Source organism: Podarcis tiliguerta (genome assembly GCF_965153285.1).
Source record: "Podarcis tiliguerta genome assembly, chromosome: 2".
NCBI lineage: Eukaryota > Metazoa > Chordata > Lepidosauria > Squamata > Lacertidae > Podarcis > Podarcis tiliguerta.
The window spans coordinates 25,043,301-25,059,855 of record NC_139535.1 but is presented as its reverse complement, the minus strand read 5'-3'; the positions used below and the strand labels follow the sequence as shown (position 1 = coordinate 25,059,855).

Genomic DNA, 16,555 nt, shown 5'->3' with positions numbered 1-16,555 from the left:
CAGCCCCGCAACATTGCTGTCGGTAGTTCAGCCTCCTTTGCTTTTCTCTTTCGCTGCCTGTGGCTGGAAAGCAGCCTCCCCTAAACATTTTTTTTAATAAAAAAACAAAAAACCTAAAACTCCAGCACTTGTGCCATGTGTACTTCTGCTGCAAACAGCTGGACATTTCTGTTGGCTCTTTTTGTGCTCAGTGTTTAAAGGCAAAACTTTTGCATTGGGGAGGGCGGGGGGAAGGGAGCTCCTGTTAGCAAACCTGTTAATTCGCTCACCTCCTGAACGTTTCCTTGGGCTGAACTGAACTGCTTGGCTCAGCCTCAGAAGGATGCTGTTTGCAGTGGCCCAGAACTAAGTGCTTTCTTTCCACAGCCGCATAGGGTTTTAGGAGATGTCAACTTTGCGGTGCACATACATTCATATATACCTGTGTGCATTTTGCGGTGGTGAAGGAATTTTATGTCCCGTTTGTGCAGTTGCTGCCGAGTGCATGTGCTGTTCACAGTGCTTAGCATGGTTACATAAGAGCGGAAAGTTTTTTTCCCCCCTCACAGGCAGCCTCTGCCCTATTGCTCTAAACCACCAGCCTCCTTTACCTTTGTGAGCGTTTGCAGAATGCACATCAGATATTTCAAGTGAATGAGGCGAATTAAAACTCTTGAGATGGGCAGTGTTCAGAAAAAGCACCTTCCACAGTCACTCACTGTGTCTTTCGCACAGATAAGGAAATGGCCCCTCTATGGAGCAGTTGCTGGTTTCCCTTGGTACTGGATTTCTCACAGTCCCATGGGGTGGAAATAATATTGTATAGTGCACAGACGCACACACTTGCATCCGCTCACAGGGGATCTGTTTTGTTCCCTCTCGACAGCTAAACTGCTGGAGACTCTGAGTGAGTACGAGATAGTGACCCCCACCCGGGTGAATGAGTTTGGAGAGCCCTTCTCTCCCAAGGTCCACTTTCGAAGGAAGAAGCGGAGTCTCCATTTGGACGCTGAGGCCTGGGGCCCGGATGCTACCTCCTCCTCCTCCTCCCCATCTTCCAGTGCCGTCCAAGCGCACTATAGGCTCACAGCCTTTGGGCAACACTTCTTTTTCAACCTTACAGCCCATTCGGGATTTATTGCTCCTCTCTTCACTGTCAGCCTCCTGGGAGTACCTGAGGTTAACCAAACAAACTTTTACACCGAGGAGGAGGAAAGTGACATTAAGCACTGTTTCTACAAAGGACATGTCAACACTGAGCCCCGGCACACAGCAGTCATCAGCCTCTGTTCTGGGATGGTAAGTTAAGTGGCCTTCCTTGCTGGTCTTGGCTGTGGATGGAGTTTTGTTGTCACAAGATGGACAGCCCCTCTTGTTGTTTATAGGGGCAGGGGTGGGGTGGAAGGAATTCATTCTCAGCCCTTGATTCTGAACCACATTTGGGGATGCTTGGGATTATGTCACGCTTTTTTTAAACATCCTTGCCCTGTGGCTCTGTTGGAACCTGTCTGCATGTAGGAGGAGTGCTGAAGTTAAAGATAAGGCTTTTAAACAAAGCAAAACTCCTGTTTGTTAAAAGTTGTTTGCAGATGGATATCAGAACTGGCTGCTTTCCTTCCTTCAGCATCTCTCCCCCCCCCCCCCCCCGCGCGCCTTATTTACAAAGCACTCTTTTTTTAAAAAGCGATACAAAAGTTAAGGAATTGCCATTGTGTTCGAGGCTAGAGCAGTAGATAAAAAATCAAAGGATTCACTTTTGAGGAGAGCTCGTTTTGATTGATGGGGAAGAGGGAAAAGCAATGCGGGGAGGGAGAAAGGAGGATTGGGGGGGGGGGCAAGGATCTGCCAGGAACAAGCAGTGATCATTAGCAAATTCTGGGTTTTTTTTTCTCCCAAAGGTCATTAGAGCCAAGTCCTTCTCTCCTTCCTATTCCCATTGACAAACACATGAGCAGTGTCCAGCCAAGGAGACTTAACAGGGGAACTGCAGGGCTCTGACGTGAGGCTGGGATTGCGATGGGAGAGGAAGCTGGGAGGTGGGGTTACCCCAGGCGGCTTTTTGGAGGAGGGGGCAGATGGGTGGGTTTGGTGGGAGGAGGATTCGCAGTCAGAAGAACCCCAAACAAGGGTGGTGCTCTGAGCCCGAGAGCCATTTAAGGTGGAAGGAGACAAATAGAAGCAGCGTGTGTTTTCCCCTTTTCTTCCCCCCTCGCTCCCCCTAGGGACGAAAGTTTACTGCTCTACAGCTCTGCAACTTGGAAGTTTCTTGAAAAGTGTCCTTAAAGCCGGCAGGGCTCCTCTCTAGTTTAACAGCTTTTAAGTTGAAAAGCATAGCATGGTGTCAAACAGTGTGCGCAGTTCTTGCTAAGTAAGCCTGCCCAAGGATGGGGGTATATAGTCAGGATAGATACTGCTACTTTGATCCAGTAGGTGGGTTTGCGGGAAGAGTGGTATGGTTCCCAGCTTTCAGAGCACCAAAAGAGTAATTTGATTAAGCTGTCATTTCCCCACTTGGAAGAAGTCCTGTTTTAAGAAGTTGTAAGAAAACTTTGGATCCTGCTGTCAAAACCTGACGCTCATCAGCTTTCTGTCCCAATTGCAAGGGGAAGAAAAAAGATGAGAGGTTTTGCTTTTCTCCCCCCTCCCCAATCCCCCCTCTGTTCCAGAGAGAGAGAGGTGCAAGCAGCTAAGTTTTAGCCATACTTACCAGGCAGAACTGTCCTGGTGTTGGGGTTGCCTGGGGCAGTGCCCCACAGGTGTACATCAGAGGTGGGAAAGGGATGCAGTGACAGGTAGCCCATTTTCTCCCCCCCGCAAAACCATGCTCCTTTCCTCCAAGATTCTGCTTGCGCAGTTGTAGTAAACCTCTGTGCCATTGTTGTTGTTGTGATGTTCTGATGCTTAGGGGGCGGAGGCAGTGGAGGGGAGGGAGGGCCCAGGGCTCTGCGGAAAGAGCCACCAGGGGGTGGGAGTGTGTTCTGCCAGCCCTCTAGACAAGCGTGGCTTACCAGAAGAGGAGGGGAAATAACACTCGTTTTCCTAACCGAGCTCAGGCACTGTGCTTTCCTACTGGGATCGACCTTAAGGGAGTCCAGGAACTTCCCAGCCTCTTCAGCCCGCTGGAAACTTAAGGTGGAAAGGCAAGGAAGACGTCAAGAGAGAGATCTTTCCTCCACAAGCCCCTGTGGGGAATGGTGGGAATGGGACCGAGCAGGACCCTGTTTGTAATTGGATTGGATCCGTAAGAGGGGCCACCTCTGCAGCGAGTGTCTTTAAGTGTTCCTGAGATGTGATCTCTTGTGCCACCTCCAATCTTGATCGTGTTTGAGAGATCCAGGATGGTAACCTACAAATAAGACGTCCGACAAAGCTGCAGGTTGAAAGGTTTGGGACTGATGAAGCGAAGTGCATATGGAACTCCCTCCAGAAGGAGGCAGTGATGGTGGCCACCAACCTGGACGGCTTTAAAAGAGGTTTCTTTTAGATGAATTCACGGAGAAGAGGGCTCTGATGGCTCTGCTGAGCCTCCACGGATGGGGGCAGTAGTTCCACTTGCTGGAAACGGCAGGAGGGGAGAGTGCACATGTGTTCGAATCCTGGCTTCCCACAGGCATCCAGTTGGCCACTGTGAGAACAGGATGCTTGGACTGGATGATCCAACAGGCTCTTCTTGGCTCTTTTTTAGCTTCTTATAGAAATCCAGCCTGAGAAAAGAGAAGTTTCTCTCTCCATGCCCAGTGCTGCCGGTTAATCCAGAAAAAGTGGTAGTCCCCACCTCTGTCCAAGAATACATAAATACCTCAAGGTGCAGCTTGTGGCCGGGGAGAACTCTGTGAAAAAGCAGAACACCTGAGAAATTCCCCCCTGCTGGCTTGCTCATTTGATTGCACCACAGTGGTAGAGTTAGTGTGTGGTTTGCACATTTTTTTAAACAGTTCAAGGAGTCAAAGAGCAGGACAAAGTCATTTGCTTACTACTTCATTGTGGTACCTAAGATTCTTTCTGGCCATTGAGTTTCTATTCAAGGAGCTGCAAGTGGATGTTGTTCCTCTGCGGCCGGGGTGGGGAACTGGTGTGGTCTCCAGATGCTGGTGGACTCCAACTCCCATCAACCCCAGCTAGCATGACCAGTTGTTGGGGATGATGGGAGTTGCAGTTCAGCAATGTCCAGAGGCATGCAGTTTCATCATCCCTGCTTCAGGCCTTCAAACATGTCACGTAGTATTTACCTTAAGGAATCTTGGGAAAGAGCCGACGATGCAAAGCAAATACTGTACATGCCATGTGTGCCAAAGTCACCCAAATGTCATGCAAATGCAGCCTTTGCGCAAATTCCCATTCTTAGCAGGAGTTTAGAAACAGTGGCCAGATGTTTTCATATGTTTTGGAAGCCACCCAGAGTGGCAGGGGCAACCCAGCCAGATGGGTGGGTTATAAATAATAAAATGATGATGACGATGATGATGCAAGCCTTGCCTGTTGGAATCCCTTCTTCTGCAAACTTCTGAAAGGTAAGGAGTCCTGTCCTCTTTTGCCCCCTTCTGCCCTGTTTCAGAGTCTTTGAATGAATCTTCTCCCACCTCGGCACAGCTCTGTCGGAAGCTTCATGGTATTATTTTCATTCCTTCTCAGCTCGGCACGTTCAGGTCTCATGATGGAGAGTATTTTGTAGAGCCACTGATACCGCCTGACCAGCAGGAGTATGCAGAAGAGCACAAAAAGCCACACGTGGTCTACAGACACAGCGTACCTCCGACAGCCGTGCCAAGGGACAAGCAGACTTGCGACACTTCAGGTAATCCCATATTTTGCTTTCCCCTGACCTTTAGCATTGAGTTTGCAGGAGGTAAGAATAATTTTGAAACCATCCAAGATAGCCCACGAGGATTGGAATCCTAAATCGGGGATGAAGAACTGATGGATGTGCTTACTTTCTAAGAATATCTCCCTGGAATGGATAACCTAGTCCCGTTGCTCATTTGAGTTTGCTTTGGGCTCTAGCTTTATTGATTGCCCCAAGGCAAAGCTCAGCTCCTTTCAGGTCTGCCTTTCATCTCTTGTGCTTGAATTTCCCCCTTTTTGTTTCGCACTGCTTGTGGAGCTGTGCCCCTTTTCTCCTTCAAACTACAAGGGCACAATATTGCATGAAACTCAGTCCATAATGCCCTGAGGCAGGAGGGAAGGGGAGAGCTCCTTCGGCCTTCTCTCTCATAGTGTTTGTGCACAAATACATTTACTTATAATGTAAGTAAGGGATGCGGGTGGCGCTGTGGTCTAAACCACTGAGCCTCATGGGCTTGCCGACAGAAGGTTGGCGGTTCAAATCCGCACAACAGGGTGAGCTCCCCTTGCTCTGTCCAAGCTCCTGCCTACCTAGCAGTTTGAAAGCACACCGGTGCAAGTAGATAAATAGGTACCGCTCCGGCAGGAAGGTAAACGGTGTTTCCATGTGCTCTGGTTTCTGTCACGGTGTTCTGTTGTGCCAGAAACGGTTTCGTCACGCTGGCCACATGAACCGGAAAGCTGTCTGTGGACAAACGCTGGCTCCCTCTGCCTGAAAGCAAAATGAGCGCCACAACCCCATAGTCGCCTTTGACTGGACTTAACCGTCCAGGGGTCCTTTACCTTTACGTTACATTTCCTTGTAAGAATAAATACATAAATAAATTTATTTATGACCCTTGGTGTCCCTTTCAACTTTCCAACTCTATGATACATGCTTAAAACTAAAGATGCAGTTAATGCATTGCAGGCTGGTGTTGCTACTTTCATTAACATAAGATCGTAAGGAGAGCCCTGCCTCCAACATTGGAGATACATCATAGCTATGGTGGGCTCTTGACTGCCTAACTTTCTTTTGCGTTTTGTTCTTACATCTGTGCTGGCTCTTCCAAGATTTAGCTTCACTGAGTTCTAGTATTAGATAAAGGTCCACTTTCTTCACACCATGCACAATCTTATACACTGATTTGGAAGACAAGAGCTGGGAGTAAGATTACCACTTAACGATACAGGCCTGTAGAACCTTGCAAAACATTTCAGATGAGATCTCTTGGTCACAGGCTGACGTTGACCACTAAAACGACACTCCAGGAGAAAGGCCCTGCTCCACTCCCATCTCACACACTTCCCCCCCAGTAAATATCCGTAGTGGGTTTGCATGGGGGGAACCATCCATCGCTGTACCAGGAGACAACTACAATGGTCCCGCCAGTTGCCTCATTGCAATACATCCGCGCATTTATGAGAGAGGCATGAAGAGCCATATTTGCCTAAAACACATGTATGGATTTTTGTGTGTGTGTCCACATATATTTGGGGAGCAGGGATGCCATTGACTTACGTTGCGCTTTGCTGTTATTACAGAATCCTTGAACCCCTTCAATACAGGAATATGCAACTGTCTCATACAAGGGTTGAACCATGGCGTGATCAGCACAAACACTCTCTGTCTATAATTAGATTCCTCCTGCCCCAACTTCAACACAACATGTCTTTTTCTCTCTGTGTGTCTGTTTGCATCCAGTACAGTGGTACCTCGGGTTACATACGCTTCAGGTTACAGACTCTGCTAACCCAGAAATAGTACCCCAGGTTAAGAACTTTGCTTCAGGATGAGAACAGAAATCGTGCTCCGGCGGCGCAGTGGCAGCGGGAGGCCCCATTAGCTAAAGTAGTGCTTCAGGTTAAGAATAGTTTCAGGTTAAGAACAGACCTCCAGAACGAATTAAGTACTTAACCTGAGATACCACTGAAATTTACTTTTTACTGTCCCTGTATTCCAACTGCCTGGGCGCATTTTGGCCTAGTGCAACAGCAACCACACATTCTAGTGTAGCTGTTGTTTGTTTTCTCGGGTTGTGTGCCGTCCATGCCATGCAGGAGAGAGGCAACCCGGAACAGGAGAGATTTGGGAGCTGTGAGGTGTTTGGAGACACAAACTACAGTTGCTGGGATTATTTGGCGAGGAAGCCATGACTCTCAATGCGGAGTAAGCGCTTTAAATGTGCGCTTCTGCAGAATGAATACTGAACCTGAAACCCCCAGTGCTGGCCCTCACACTGAGTAGGATTGTGTCAGAACTTTGCCTGTGAAATAACCTAAGTCTCTCTTGTTCCAGGTCCCCTCTCTGCTCCAGGTGCCATCTTTGATTGCTATTCGTAACATGATTCCAGCTTGTCAAATACCATGCTGGGGGTGGTCAGGCAAATCTCTCACATGTTTAAATGCCACATGGAGGGGGTGGCTGTTCGCTGAGACTGCTCACCACACCTGCCTGTAGCAGCATGTTTGCTGCCCCCCATGGGTGTACTAGCTATGCACATAAAACAATCTTTCGCAGGGGTCTTTCTGGGTCCTACAGAAGAAGCCCTGTTAGCATACATCAGTACATGTCTCAGGTCCTTTGTGCTCACTGCGCATGGAAGTGAAAAGCATGACTGGCAGATGAATCAGTGGCCAGGGAGGAGGCTATCCTTTGACCTCAAACATGTTTAAGATGCGCAAAGGGGTTTGTTTATATGCAACCATACTACAGTGGTGCCTCGCAAGATGAAATTAATTCGTTCTGCAAGTCTCTTTGTCTAGCGGTTTTTTCGTCTTTCGAAGCACCCCTATTAGCGGATTAGCGCTATTAGTGGTTTAGCGGCTATTAAAGGCTTAGCGGATTAGCTGCTAAAAGGCTATTAGCGGTTTAGCGGCTTAGAAAAAGGGGGTAGGGAGCGAAAAAAAATCTTGCAAGACATTTTCGTCTTGCGAAGCAAGCCCATAGGGAAATTCGTCCTGCGAAGTGCATTGAAAAACGGAAAACCCTTTCGTCTAGTGGGTTTTCCGTCTTGCGAGGCATTCGTCTTGCGGGGCACCACTGTACTGTATTGGCCCAAATATAAGCCACGCTCCCCCCCCCCAAAATTCTGACAGTGAAAAGTTAAAGTGTGACTTATATTCGTGACCTTACGATATCTCTGCTGGGACAGCCTAGGAAGCCACCACGAGGGCTGTCGGGGGTGCGGGACAATGGTGCCCACCTCGTCCGCTGCTCCCAAGCCTCCCCTGAGCCGTCAGAGCAAAGGGGGGGAGGCCGCCGGCAAAGTGGGCAGGAGCTCGGGGCGATGGCGCACAACCTGCCCGCTGCTCCCAAGCCTTGTAACTGCTGCTGGAGCCCTAGCAAACGGGGTGGCAGATTGCTGGCAGCTGGCCGCCAGTGCCACCGCTTCCCGCGGTGGGCCTCCGCTGTCAGGGGGGGTGGCCACCCAGTGCCGGGAGCAGCGGGCGGTGCGATGGCGAGTGCCAGTGGGGACTGCTACGCTGCTACTGCCATGCAATCCCTCTCTGCCTGCCCCTCTGCTGTTAACGTAGCGGGGGACACCTACCTGGCATGGTGTGAGGCAAGCTGTGCCCGCCCCCCGCAGAATGTCTCTTCTTGCCCAGTCAGCCCCCGCCGCCACTTTTAGGGAGAGGGGGATGTCCACCCGGAATTGGGGGGGCAGCTGGCGGTGGGTTGCGTGTGCCCGGGCGGGCCACCTCCGCCCTATGCAAACCTCCCCCCAGCTGCACTGTGTAAGGCTGGCAGTTCGGAGGAGTGTTGGGGCCTCTTCAGCAGGCCCCCCATCATTTCCCAGTGCGCCGTGCGGGTCCTCTAGCGCCATGTGGTCGCCATATGGTCGTCTTATATTTGAGTATTGTCTTCCACCCCTCAATTTTTTTAAAAAAAGGTGTGGTTTATATTTGGGCCAATACGGTATGTGAGAATATCACTAAGGCGAAATGAAGCTGATTGTTTGCCTTCACTATGAATGTTTGCATACACTTTTTCCTGCCTTTTTTCTAATGCAACTTGGTCACTTCTTTCTTACTTCCCATATTGTGCTGTATTTGCATCCCCACTCATTGAATTCAGCACCAATCCTTTTAAAAACCAAACCTAGCTCAATACATGGTTCGAGTTCAAGCTGATTGACAATTCTGAAAATGATTTAATTAATATCCATTTTATATGGTTGTACCCAGGAGATATACTCCAGGAGATATGCACCTCCGGAAGCTGTGGGCATTTATAGATAATTTCAAATGAAGATAGACTTTTTAAAAAATAACTTTTTGTTTTAATCCGTTGTTACCCATTCCAATACTCAAGTGGAATATTCTGGCATACAATTTCCCCCCTAGCAATTATTAGGGGGGAATGGGGGTTTGGAGAGAACAGTTTGCCAATACACAGTAAATAACGAAAAATTTGAAAGCAAATCTATACTTGCACACGTCTTTGTAATTGCATAAACAGAGAAAATAAAGTACATGATGTTCCTATACTACAGGAAAAGGGTTAACAGCTGCCTCCACCGCTCTTGCAATTCTTATGAAACACTATCTTAATAATAAACATTGCTTTGATTCTTAAACCACTCTCAATACCTCTTTTCCAATATTTTTATATAGAACTTTACAAACCTGTAGCGGGATCTATTTATGCCAACATCGTAAAGAGACTTCTCCCCCCTCCCCCCATTACCATAGTTGCTTCCCACAGTTTCTCTTCTGATATTTTATGTATTAATATCCTGTGCCAGATGCCTGTGTACTATTCCCCTTAGAGATGACGTTCATTGTTTTGATGTGCTTTTAAACGGCATTTGGCTCTCAAGGCCCAGGCATCTGCCACAGCACTCATCCTGAGCTAATTCTCTTTGTGTTGTGAGCAGGTAGTCTTTTGCCCAGGCCATCACCTTAATCATAGCTGCTTTGTTGTGGTTTTTCTTTATCGTTAATCGTTCATGTTGATTGGTGTGTAGCGGGCTTGAAGCAGGAATTCATTTGATTCCAGTTTACTTAGCCGTGTTGACTGGAACTAGTAGTGCAAAAATTAGTATTAGGGGTAAAGTGAGCGAGCAAATGAGGGAAAACCCCTTGCCAGGAGTTGCGTTAACATGTGAGAGGGCTGTGGGGAGTAAGCTTGCCAGCTCTGCTGTCCACCACTCGTTCTGATGGCCTGCCACGAGTTGGAAGCCGAAATCCTGGAGCAGGGATCTGCATAAGGAAAGCCCTGCAGGATCAGACCACAAGCCCATCTAGTCTAGCTTCCTGTTCTTACATGTGAGGAAGCTCACATGCTGGAGATGAGGGCAACAATATTTCTCCCCACTTGGGATTCCACCGCCCTCAACAGCAGAGGAGGCTTCTCGTGTTAGAATCCTGATTTTTCCAGTGTGGGGACCTTCCACAAATACATGGGGCTCCCCACTTCAGTCAACGCTCCTTCAGTTCATGGGGGAGGTAGGTGGAATAGTAGTGGGGGTGGAGTTAACACTCAGCTCTCCCGTGGAGCACCCACCTCATGTTAATTTAATACAGTGGTACCTCAGGTTACAGATGCTCCAGGTTACAGACGCTCCAGGTTACAGACTCCGCTAACCGAAAAATAGTACCTTGGGTTAAGAACTTTGCTTCAGGATGAGAACAGAAATCGTGCTCCGGCGGCGTGGCGGCAGCCCCCATTAGCTAAAGTGGTGCTTCAGGTTAAGAACAGTTTCAGGTTAAGAACGGACCTCCAGAACGAATTAAGTTCTTAACCTGAGGTACTACTGTACAGGAAAATTATGGCTGAAGAGAACTAGGGAAAGCATGAGAGGTGTCTTAATGGCAATCAGTAGGGCTGGACGATATGTCAATACAGTCATACCTCGGGTTGAAATAGCTTTGGGATAAGTATTTTCAGGTTGCGCGTTGCAGCGACCCGGAAGTAACGGAGCGTGTTACTTCTGGGTTTCGCCGCATGCGCAGACGGTCAAAATGATGTCGCGCATGCGCAGAAGCGGCAAATCGCGATGCGCGGACATGGGTTGCGTTTGCTTCTGGATGCGAACAGGGCTCTGGAACGGATCCCGTTCGCATCCAGATGTACCACTGTAAATCGTCCAGAACCGGTCCATATCGTGATACCAGTCTCATAATTTTTGATCTGGCAATATATCATGAATCGTGGTGTGTGTGCTATGTAAAAATCACAATGTGGGGAAAACCATGAAGCCAGCCATTGACTCTGCATAGCTCCATCCTTATTTCAGACATCGTGATATATTGATGTATTACAATGTTGAAAACCAGATGTCGCCCAGCCAGGGATGGATTTAGGTTTGATGAGGCCCCAAGCTACTCAAGGTAATGGGGCCCTTTATATGTCCAGCTGTCCTTTGTCAACAAAAAATTGTTGCTGTTTTTTGTGTTTAATATATGCTATATGGACCATGCAAGCAGTCCATGCAGAATGTAGGCACCCTATATATAGAAATGAGCAAACCAGTGATATTTTAGGGAGCAGGCTAGCAGGCAGGGCCCATTACTTACATCATAAGTAAGTATACCTGAGGGAGTGTCTCCACCCCCATCGTTCAGCCCAGACACTGAGATCCAACGCTGAGGGCCTTCTGGCGGTTCCCTCGCTGCAAGAAGTGAGGTTACAGGGAACCAGACAGAGGGCCTTCTCTGTAGTGGCGCCCACCCTGTGGAACACCCTCCCTTCAGATGTGGAGGAAATAAGCAGCTATCCTATCTTTAAAAGACATTTGAAGGCAGTTTTTAATATTTAATGGAAGGGAAGTTTTTAATATTTAATGCTGTACTGTTTTTAACACTTGATTGGGAACCGCCCAGAGTGGCTGGGGAGACTCAGCCAGATGGGCGGGGTATAAATAAATTATTAGTAGTAGTAGTAGTAGTAGTAGTAGTAGAGCCTACACAACACAAAACACTTGCTGTATGTGGGTTTTATTTTATTTGTTTTTTATCTTATATTTTGGAAATGTACATCCAGGTTTTTTCCCCCCCTTTAAATTTTTATTGGGGCCCCAATTAGCAACACTCACCTAGAGGTGTAAGAAGGGCTGGCTTTTCAAGAGAACGGTACCTCTGACAAGGCTTTTTATTGTTTGTTCTTCCAAAGGTTGCTGCTGGACTATGCCCCTCTGGTTTCTCTCTTCCAGCTGTCTCTGCTCCCTTCTTGGAGATCAGATGCTGGAGACTCAGAACAGTTGGAAGGAACCATGGGATCTGGCACATTTGATCAGCAACCCTTGGGAGAGTGGATCAGCAGAGCATGGATTCCGCTGAATAAAAGGTAGTTGGAGGGACCCTGGAAAAAACAAAACTTGTTTGGGGAACCTCCTGTTAATCTCCCTCCATTCATTCACCGATCCAGTGGTCCACACATCTGGGGAGGATAATGAGGGCCATCTTCTAACTAGCCTCACATTGCTTGGCTTTCTTTAGTAACCCCAAGGAAGACTCAACCATTTTGTTCGTTACTTGATTGAAGATTCAGTAGGACAAGGTTCAGATCCATAGCTCAGTGGTAGTGCATCTGTTTTGCATGCAGATCTCCAGAGAGAATGCCTGAATCCTTGGAGTGCAAGCAGTGTTAAGCTAGGACAGTGGTCTGACTTGGTATAAGGCAGCTTCCTATGTTCTTACGTTCCCTCTTCTCCAGAAGATGCCTGCATTGCCATTCATCATGTCCTATGATCATTGCAGTGTATCTTCTTGTGCTGGTGTCAACCGCCTTGAAGATGTATGGGAGGCAGTGTGCTCCTTTGCTTATACTCCCCTGCTCTGACCTTTCTATTTGGAGAGAGTGGCTTGCCATCAAAAGAGGAGTGGGGGGCTGGAGGGGGCTATTGTCAGCTTCATCATTGCAACTTGGCTCACCCCGGTCCTTTTGTGCGGGCCGGCTCCATCAGTCACAGTTGCCAGCCAACCAGAGAGAAAAGAAATAATCTCGTGGAGTCTTTGAAGCTCAGCTGTATTCCAGTGGGATGCTTGGGTTAGCTTTTACTGCATTACTGGAGCAAACAGTTGCATAAACGCCACAACTTTTGCTGCAAGTGGCTCAAGGATAAATACGGCAAAACTTGCGGAGAGATCTGCAAGCCGCATTCTTAATAGCTAAGCTCTGTGAGACAGGGAAGAGCTTAGTGTAGCTTAACTGGAAATGAGGGTTTCTGAGTACCAGTATCCAGTAAATATTTCTTAAACGCAATGATTATTTAGATGGCGTATAAGAACAGGGACCTCGCAAGGGAAATTAGTCTTTGTTTGGAACACCACCTGCACTCAATAAGTTATTTCTCTTCGTCTCTTCTTCCAAAGTGCTGCGAAATACCACGTCCTGGTGAATTTCCCATGACTCACACAAAATCACTGATCACATTCCCAATCCTCCCCACTGAACTCCCTCCCCCCCCCTTCCTTCCTCTCCTCTCATGCTTGGCTTAACAGGCCATTTCCTGATTCCTTCCAACACGTGTCTCAGTGGAACACTTCATCCATCCCTCCTCCCCAATGTTGTCAGAGTCCCAGGTATGCCACACAGCAAGCCTGGGAGGGGGCTGGGCAATAAGGACATAGAGGGAATGAGCAGGAGACATCGCAGAACTTCTTATCTCCTGCTGCGTTGGAAGATCTAAAGGCACGTATATGTTCTCTGGCTTTCAATCCAACAACCCTGGTTTTGGAGAAAGCTTATACACAGGGTAAAGGGACCCCTGACCATTAGGTCCAGTCGTGACCGACTCTGGGGTTGCGAGCTCATCTCGCTCTATAGGCCGAGGAAGCCGGCATTTGTCCGCAGACAGCTTCCCGGTCATGTGGCCAGCATGACTAAGCCGCTTCTGGTGAACCAGAGCAGCACACGGAAATGCTGTTTACCTTCCCACCAGAGCAGTACCTATTTATCTACTTGTGCTTTGATGTGCTTTCGAACTGCTAGGTTGGCAGGAGCTGGGACCGAGCAACGGGAGCTCACCCCGTCACGGGGATTAGAACCACCGACCTTCTGATCGGCAAGTCCTAGGCTCTGTGGTTTAACCCACAGCGCCAGAGAGCTGGCCAAACATTGAAATGAATGGTTAAAGTCACTTGTGTGAGATCTCCATTTGTGCATCACAGTGATTGTGGATCTTGAGATTGGGCTAAGGGGCCAAGGTCCAGAGAAGCCAATGGCGTACATGCCAGATATAGGGAGCTTTTCTTAACCAACGTCAGGCTGTTGGCTTAGTACTGTCTACAGCACTGACTGGCCAACCAGCTCCCTGTTGTTTCATAGGGAGCTGCCTTAGACTAAGTTGGACACATTGGCCTTCCAAGCTGAGCAGTGGCTCTCCAGGGTTATAGACAGGAGTGCTTCCCAGCCTGGGGAGACTTGGTATTCAACCAAGGACGCCCTAACATTGAGCTATAGCCTCATCCTGAATGGTGTGCTTTCCTAGCTTGTCCTCAAAATGCCAGAGATTGAATCTGAGGCCTTCTGGGTGCTCTGCCATTGAACCACAACTCTTGCCACGTTTTAAAAAATTGTGTGGTGTTCAGCTTCAGCAGGTCTTGCTGAAATGTTAAGCAGTTTCCCCTCCCCCAGTTCCATGCACCTTCAACCTTGAGCAAAAAGGATAGGCTATTTAAGCGGGGTTGTGATGCAGAAGGGTCAAGACAGCAGCACCAGTGTGCAGGGTTTTGTGTCGCCTAGCGCTCCTCTAATCAGAGGCCACTTCGAGTGCTTTCTCTGCCGGCGTGTGCCAGCATCCCTGTTGAGTTGGCCTTTCAGATCCCAGCTTCAAATAACATTTGATCTAAACATTTCCAGTTATTGTGGGGAGGGGATGTGGGCAGGGAAGCGAAGGAAGAAGGAGGGACTGGGAACTTAAAAATAATCTTTAATAAAGAAAGGAAGCACTGCAGAACTCGGGAGCCTCGTCTTTCCTGTGAGCCACGGAGGAGGGTGGGCTTGAGAACGAGGCGGAGGAAAAAAAGAGATTGGCTCGATAGTTCAGATGCTTGTGGAAGAGGAGGAGGTGGAGAATAGTTTCAAGGGCAGGAGGTGCGACCCTTCGGAGCGGAAAAGGTCATAAAATGCTACCGAGTCATGCTGTTGTAAAATGCCGGATGCTCGTTTCATAACACTCTCATCGTTCCTGGTTCTGCACGTATTTTCTTACAATGTGTCTCAACTATTCCATGCCAGGAAAGTGACACTACTCATATTTTCTGCATGCAGAGGATCCCTGGCACTTCCAGGTAGGGCTGTGGAGGAACCCTGCTTCATATTCTGGGGAGCCTCTGCCAATCAGCATAGACTAGATGGCCTGAGGCAGCATCCACTGTTCCTAGATTTTTATACTACTGGTGGTTCCCCCCCCTCCAAATATACCTAGAGGAAATACATTATGGCCTGATGCACCCTTGCCTTTCTAGTTCCTGGTGGATGATACCTGTTGTCATTATGGTCCAACTGTTTACAGAAAGGCAGGATGCCCTAAAATCTAGCACATACTGTCCAAATTTGGACCACAGAATCTGAGTTTGATAAGCCAAGATGTGCACTAGCTTCACGTACAGCTTCTTCACAGCTCCCTTTCCACATACAAGCCGCAGTTAATTATAGTTTCCTGTTACATCTGAACCAGGTCAATGGCTTCCAGACAAGGTAAGAGGATGTCGTATGAAATTGGTTTTCTGATCCTTGATAGCTGTACCCAGTTGGCATTCTTTCACTGGCAGAAAGCTTTTGCCACCAGTAGAGGATTCCATCAGGGGAATGGAAAGGGAGGTGATGTTTGGCAAGAGCCCATTTACACCTTGCAGCCCCCTGCAACCAATACCATACTTCTTTGGTGGCTCCCCTAAACCTCTGGAGTAGATTTGGGGGAGTTCAAAGGGAAAGGGCATTCTTGGCTCCTCCCCATTACACTGACAGAATCCAAAGAGCCTTACCAGTTGCTGGAAACCACAGGAAGGGAGAGTGCTGTTGTGCCTGAATCATGCTTGCTGTTCATCCACTGTGAGAACACGATAGTGGACCAGATGCTCTTCTTAACAATCTTCTGTTACATGCCCAAAGTTGATAGGCATTGCAATTCAAATGGTGTGTGTGAGCCGTGTCTTGTGATTGATTATGCAGGGTGGGGCTTACCTCTCTCTCTCTCACACACACATACACACCAATATTTTATTCAAGTTGGCATCCCTGAGTATATACATTTGTATTCTGCTGCATAACATAAAGTTTTCTGGGCTTCGTACAATAAATAATTAAAACGACAACAACAATGAACTACAGCAAGTCCACATCTTAGGCACATTTAACTTGTGTGCCTTCAGCTTTATGCGCTTGGCAAAGAATAAAAATAACAATAAGAAATGAGGGCAGGGTTCCAGGAAAAATGACTTGGGCAATCCCAACCACCATTGAACCCGATGGGTTTTCACCATGCACGATTTTGGCTTTAGGTGCAAACCCCAGAATGTAACCCTCACGTAAGTTGCGGCTTACTGTACAAAGTGAAAAAGATCAAACAATTAGAAAAGGGGGGAAATCCCACATAAATAACAACAATACAGAACTTGCCACACACCCAAAATTAAAAACAGATTTGCTATGTTTACGATATAGCAACACTTAAGCGTTAGAATCCAGAATAAAACCCAGGCAAAGTTGAAATGAAATAGCATACTGGAACTGAGCAGCAAAGGCCTGGGAACATAAATGTCATCTTAATAGTCACTGAATGTTAATAATGATAGAGTTTGGCTA

At 47.9% G+C, this 16,555-nt stretch overlaps 1 protein-coding gene and 1 long non-coding RNA gene across 5 annotated transcripts in view; one reads left to right on the top strand and one right to left on the bottom strand.

The window, feature by feature from the left end:
• LOC310671027 overlaps positions 1-2,897 on the bottom strand; it is a 30,706-nt gene extending 27,809 nt beyond the window's left edge. The window contains exon 1 of the long non-coding RNA XR_014507684.1: positions 2,687-2,897. This is a non-coding gene — a long non-coding RNA (uncharacterized lncRNA). The remainder of the gene's footprint in view (positions 1-2,686) is intronic.
• Positions 1-16,555, top strand: part of ADAMTS9 (ADAM metallopeptidase with thrombospondin type 1 motif 9) — a 140,737-nt gene that overhangs the window by 2,186 nt on the left and 121,996 nt on the right. For all 4 annotated transcript variants that reach the window (XR_014507509.1, XM_083424539.1, XM_083424538.1 and 1 more), the window contains exons 2-3: positions 866-1,278; positions 4,612-4,774. Coding sequence is in view for 3 of the 4 variants with exons in the window: in XM_083424539.1 (XP_083280665.1) it covers positions 866-1,278; positions 4,612-4,774 (576 nt within the window). In the remaining variant the exon portion in view is untranslated. The remainder of the gene's footprint in view (positions 1-865; positions 1,279-4,611; positions 4,775-16,555) is intronic.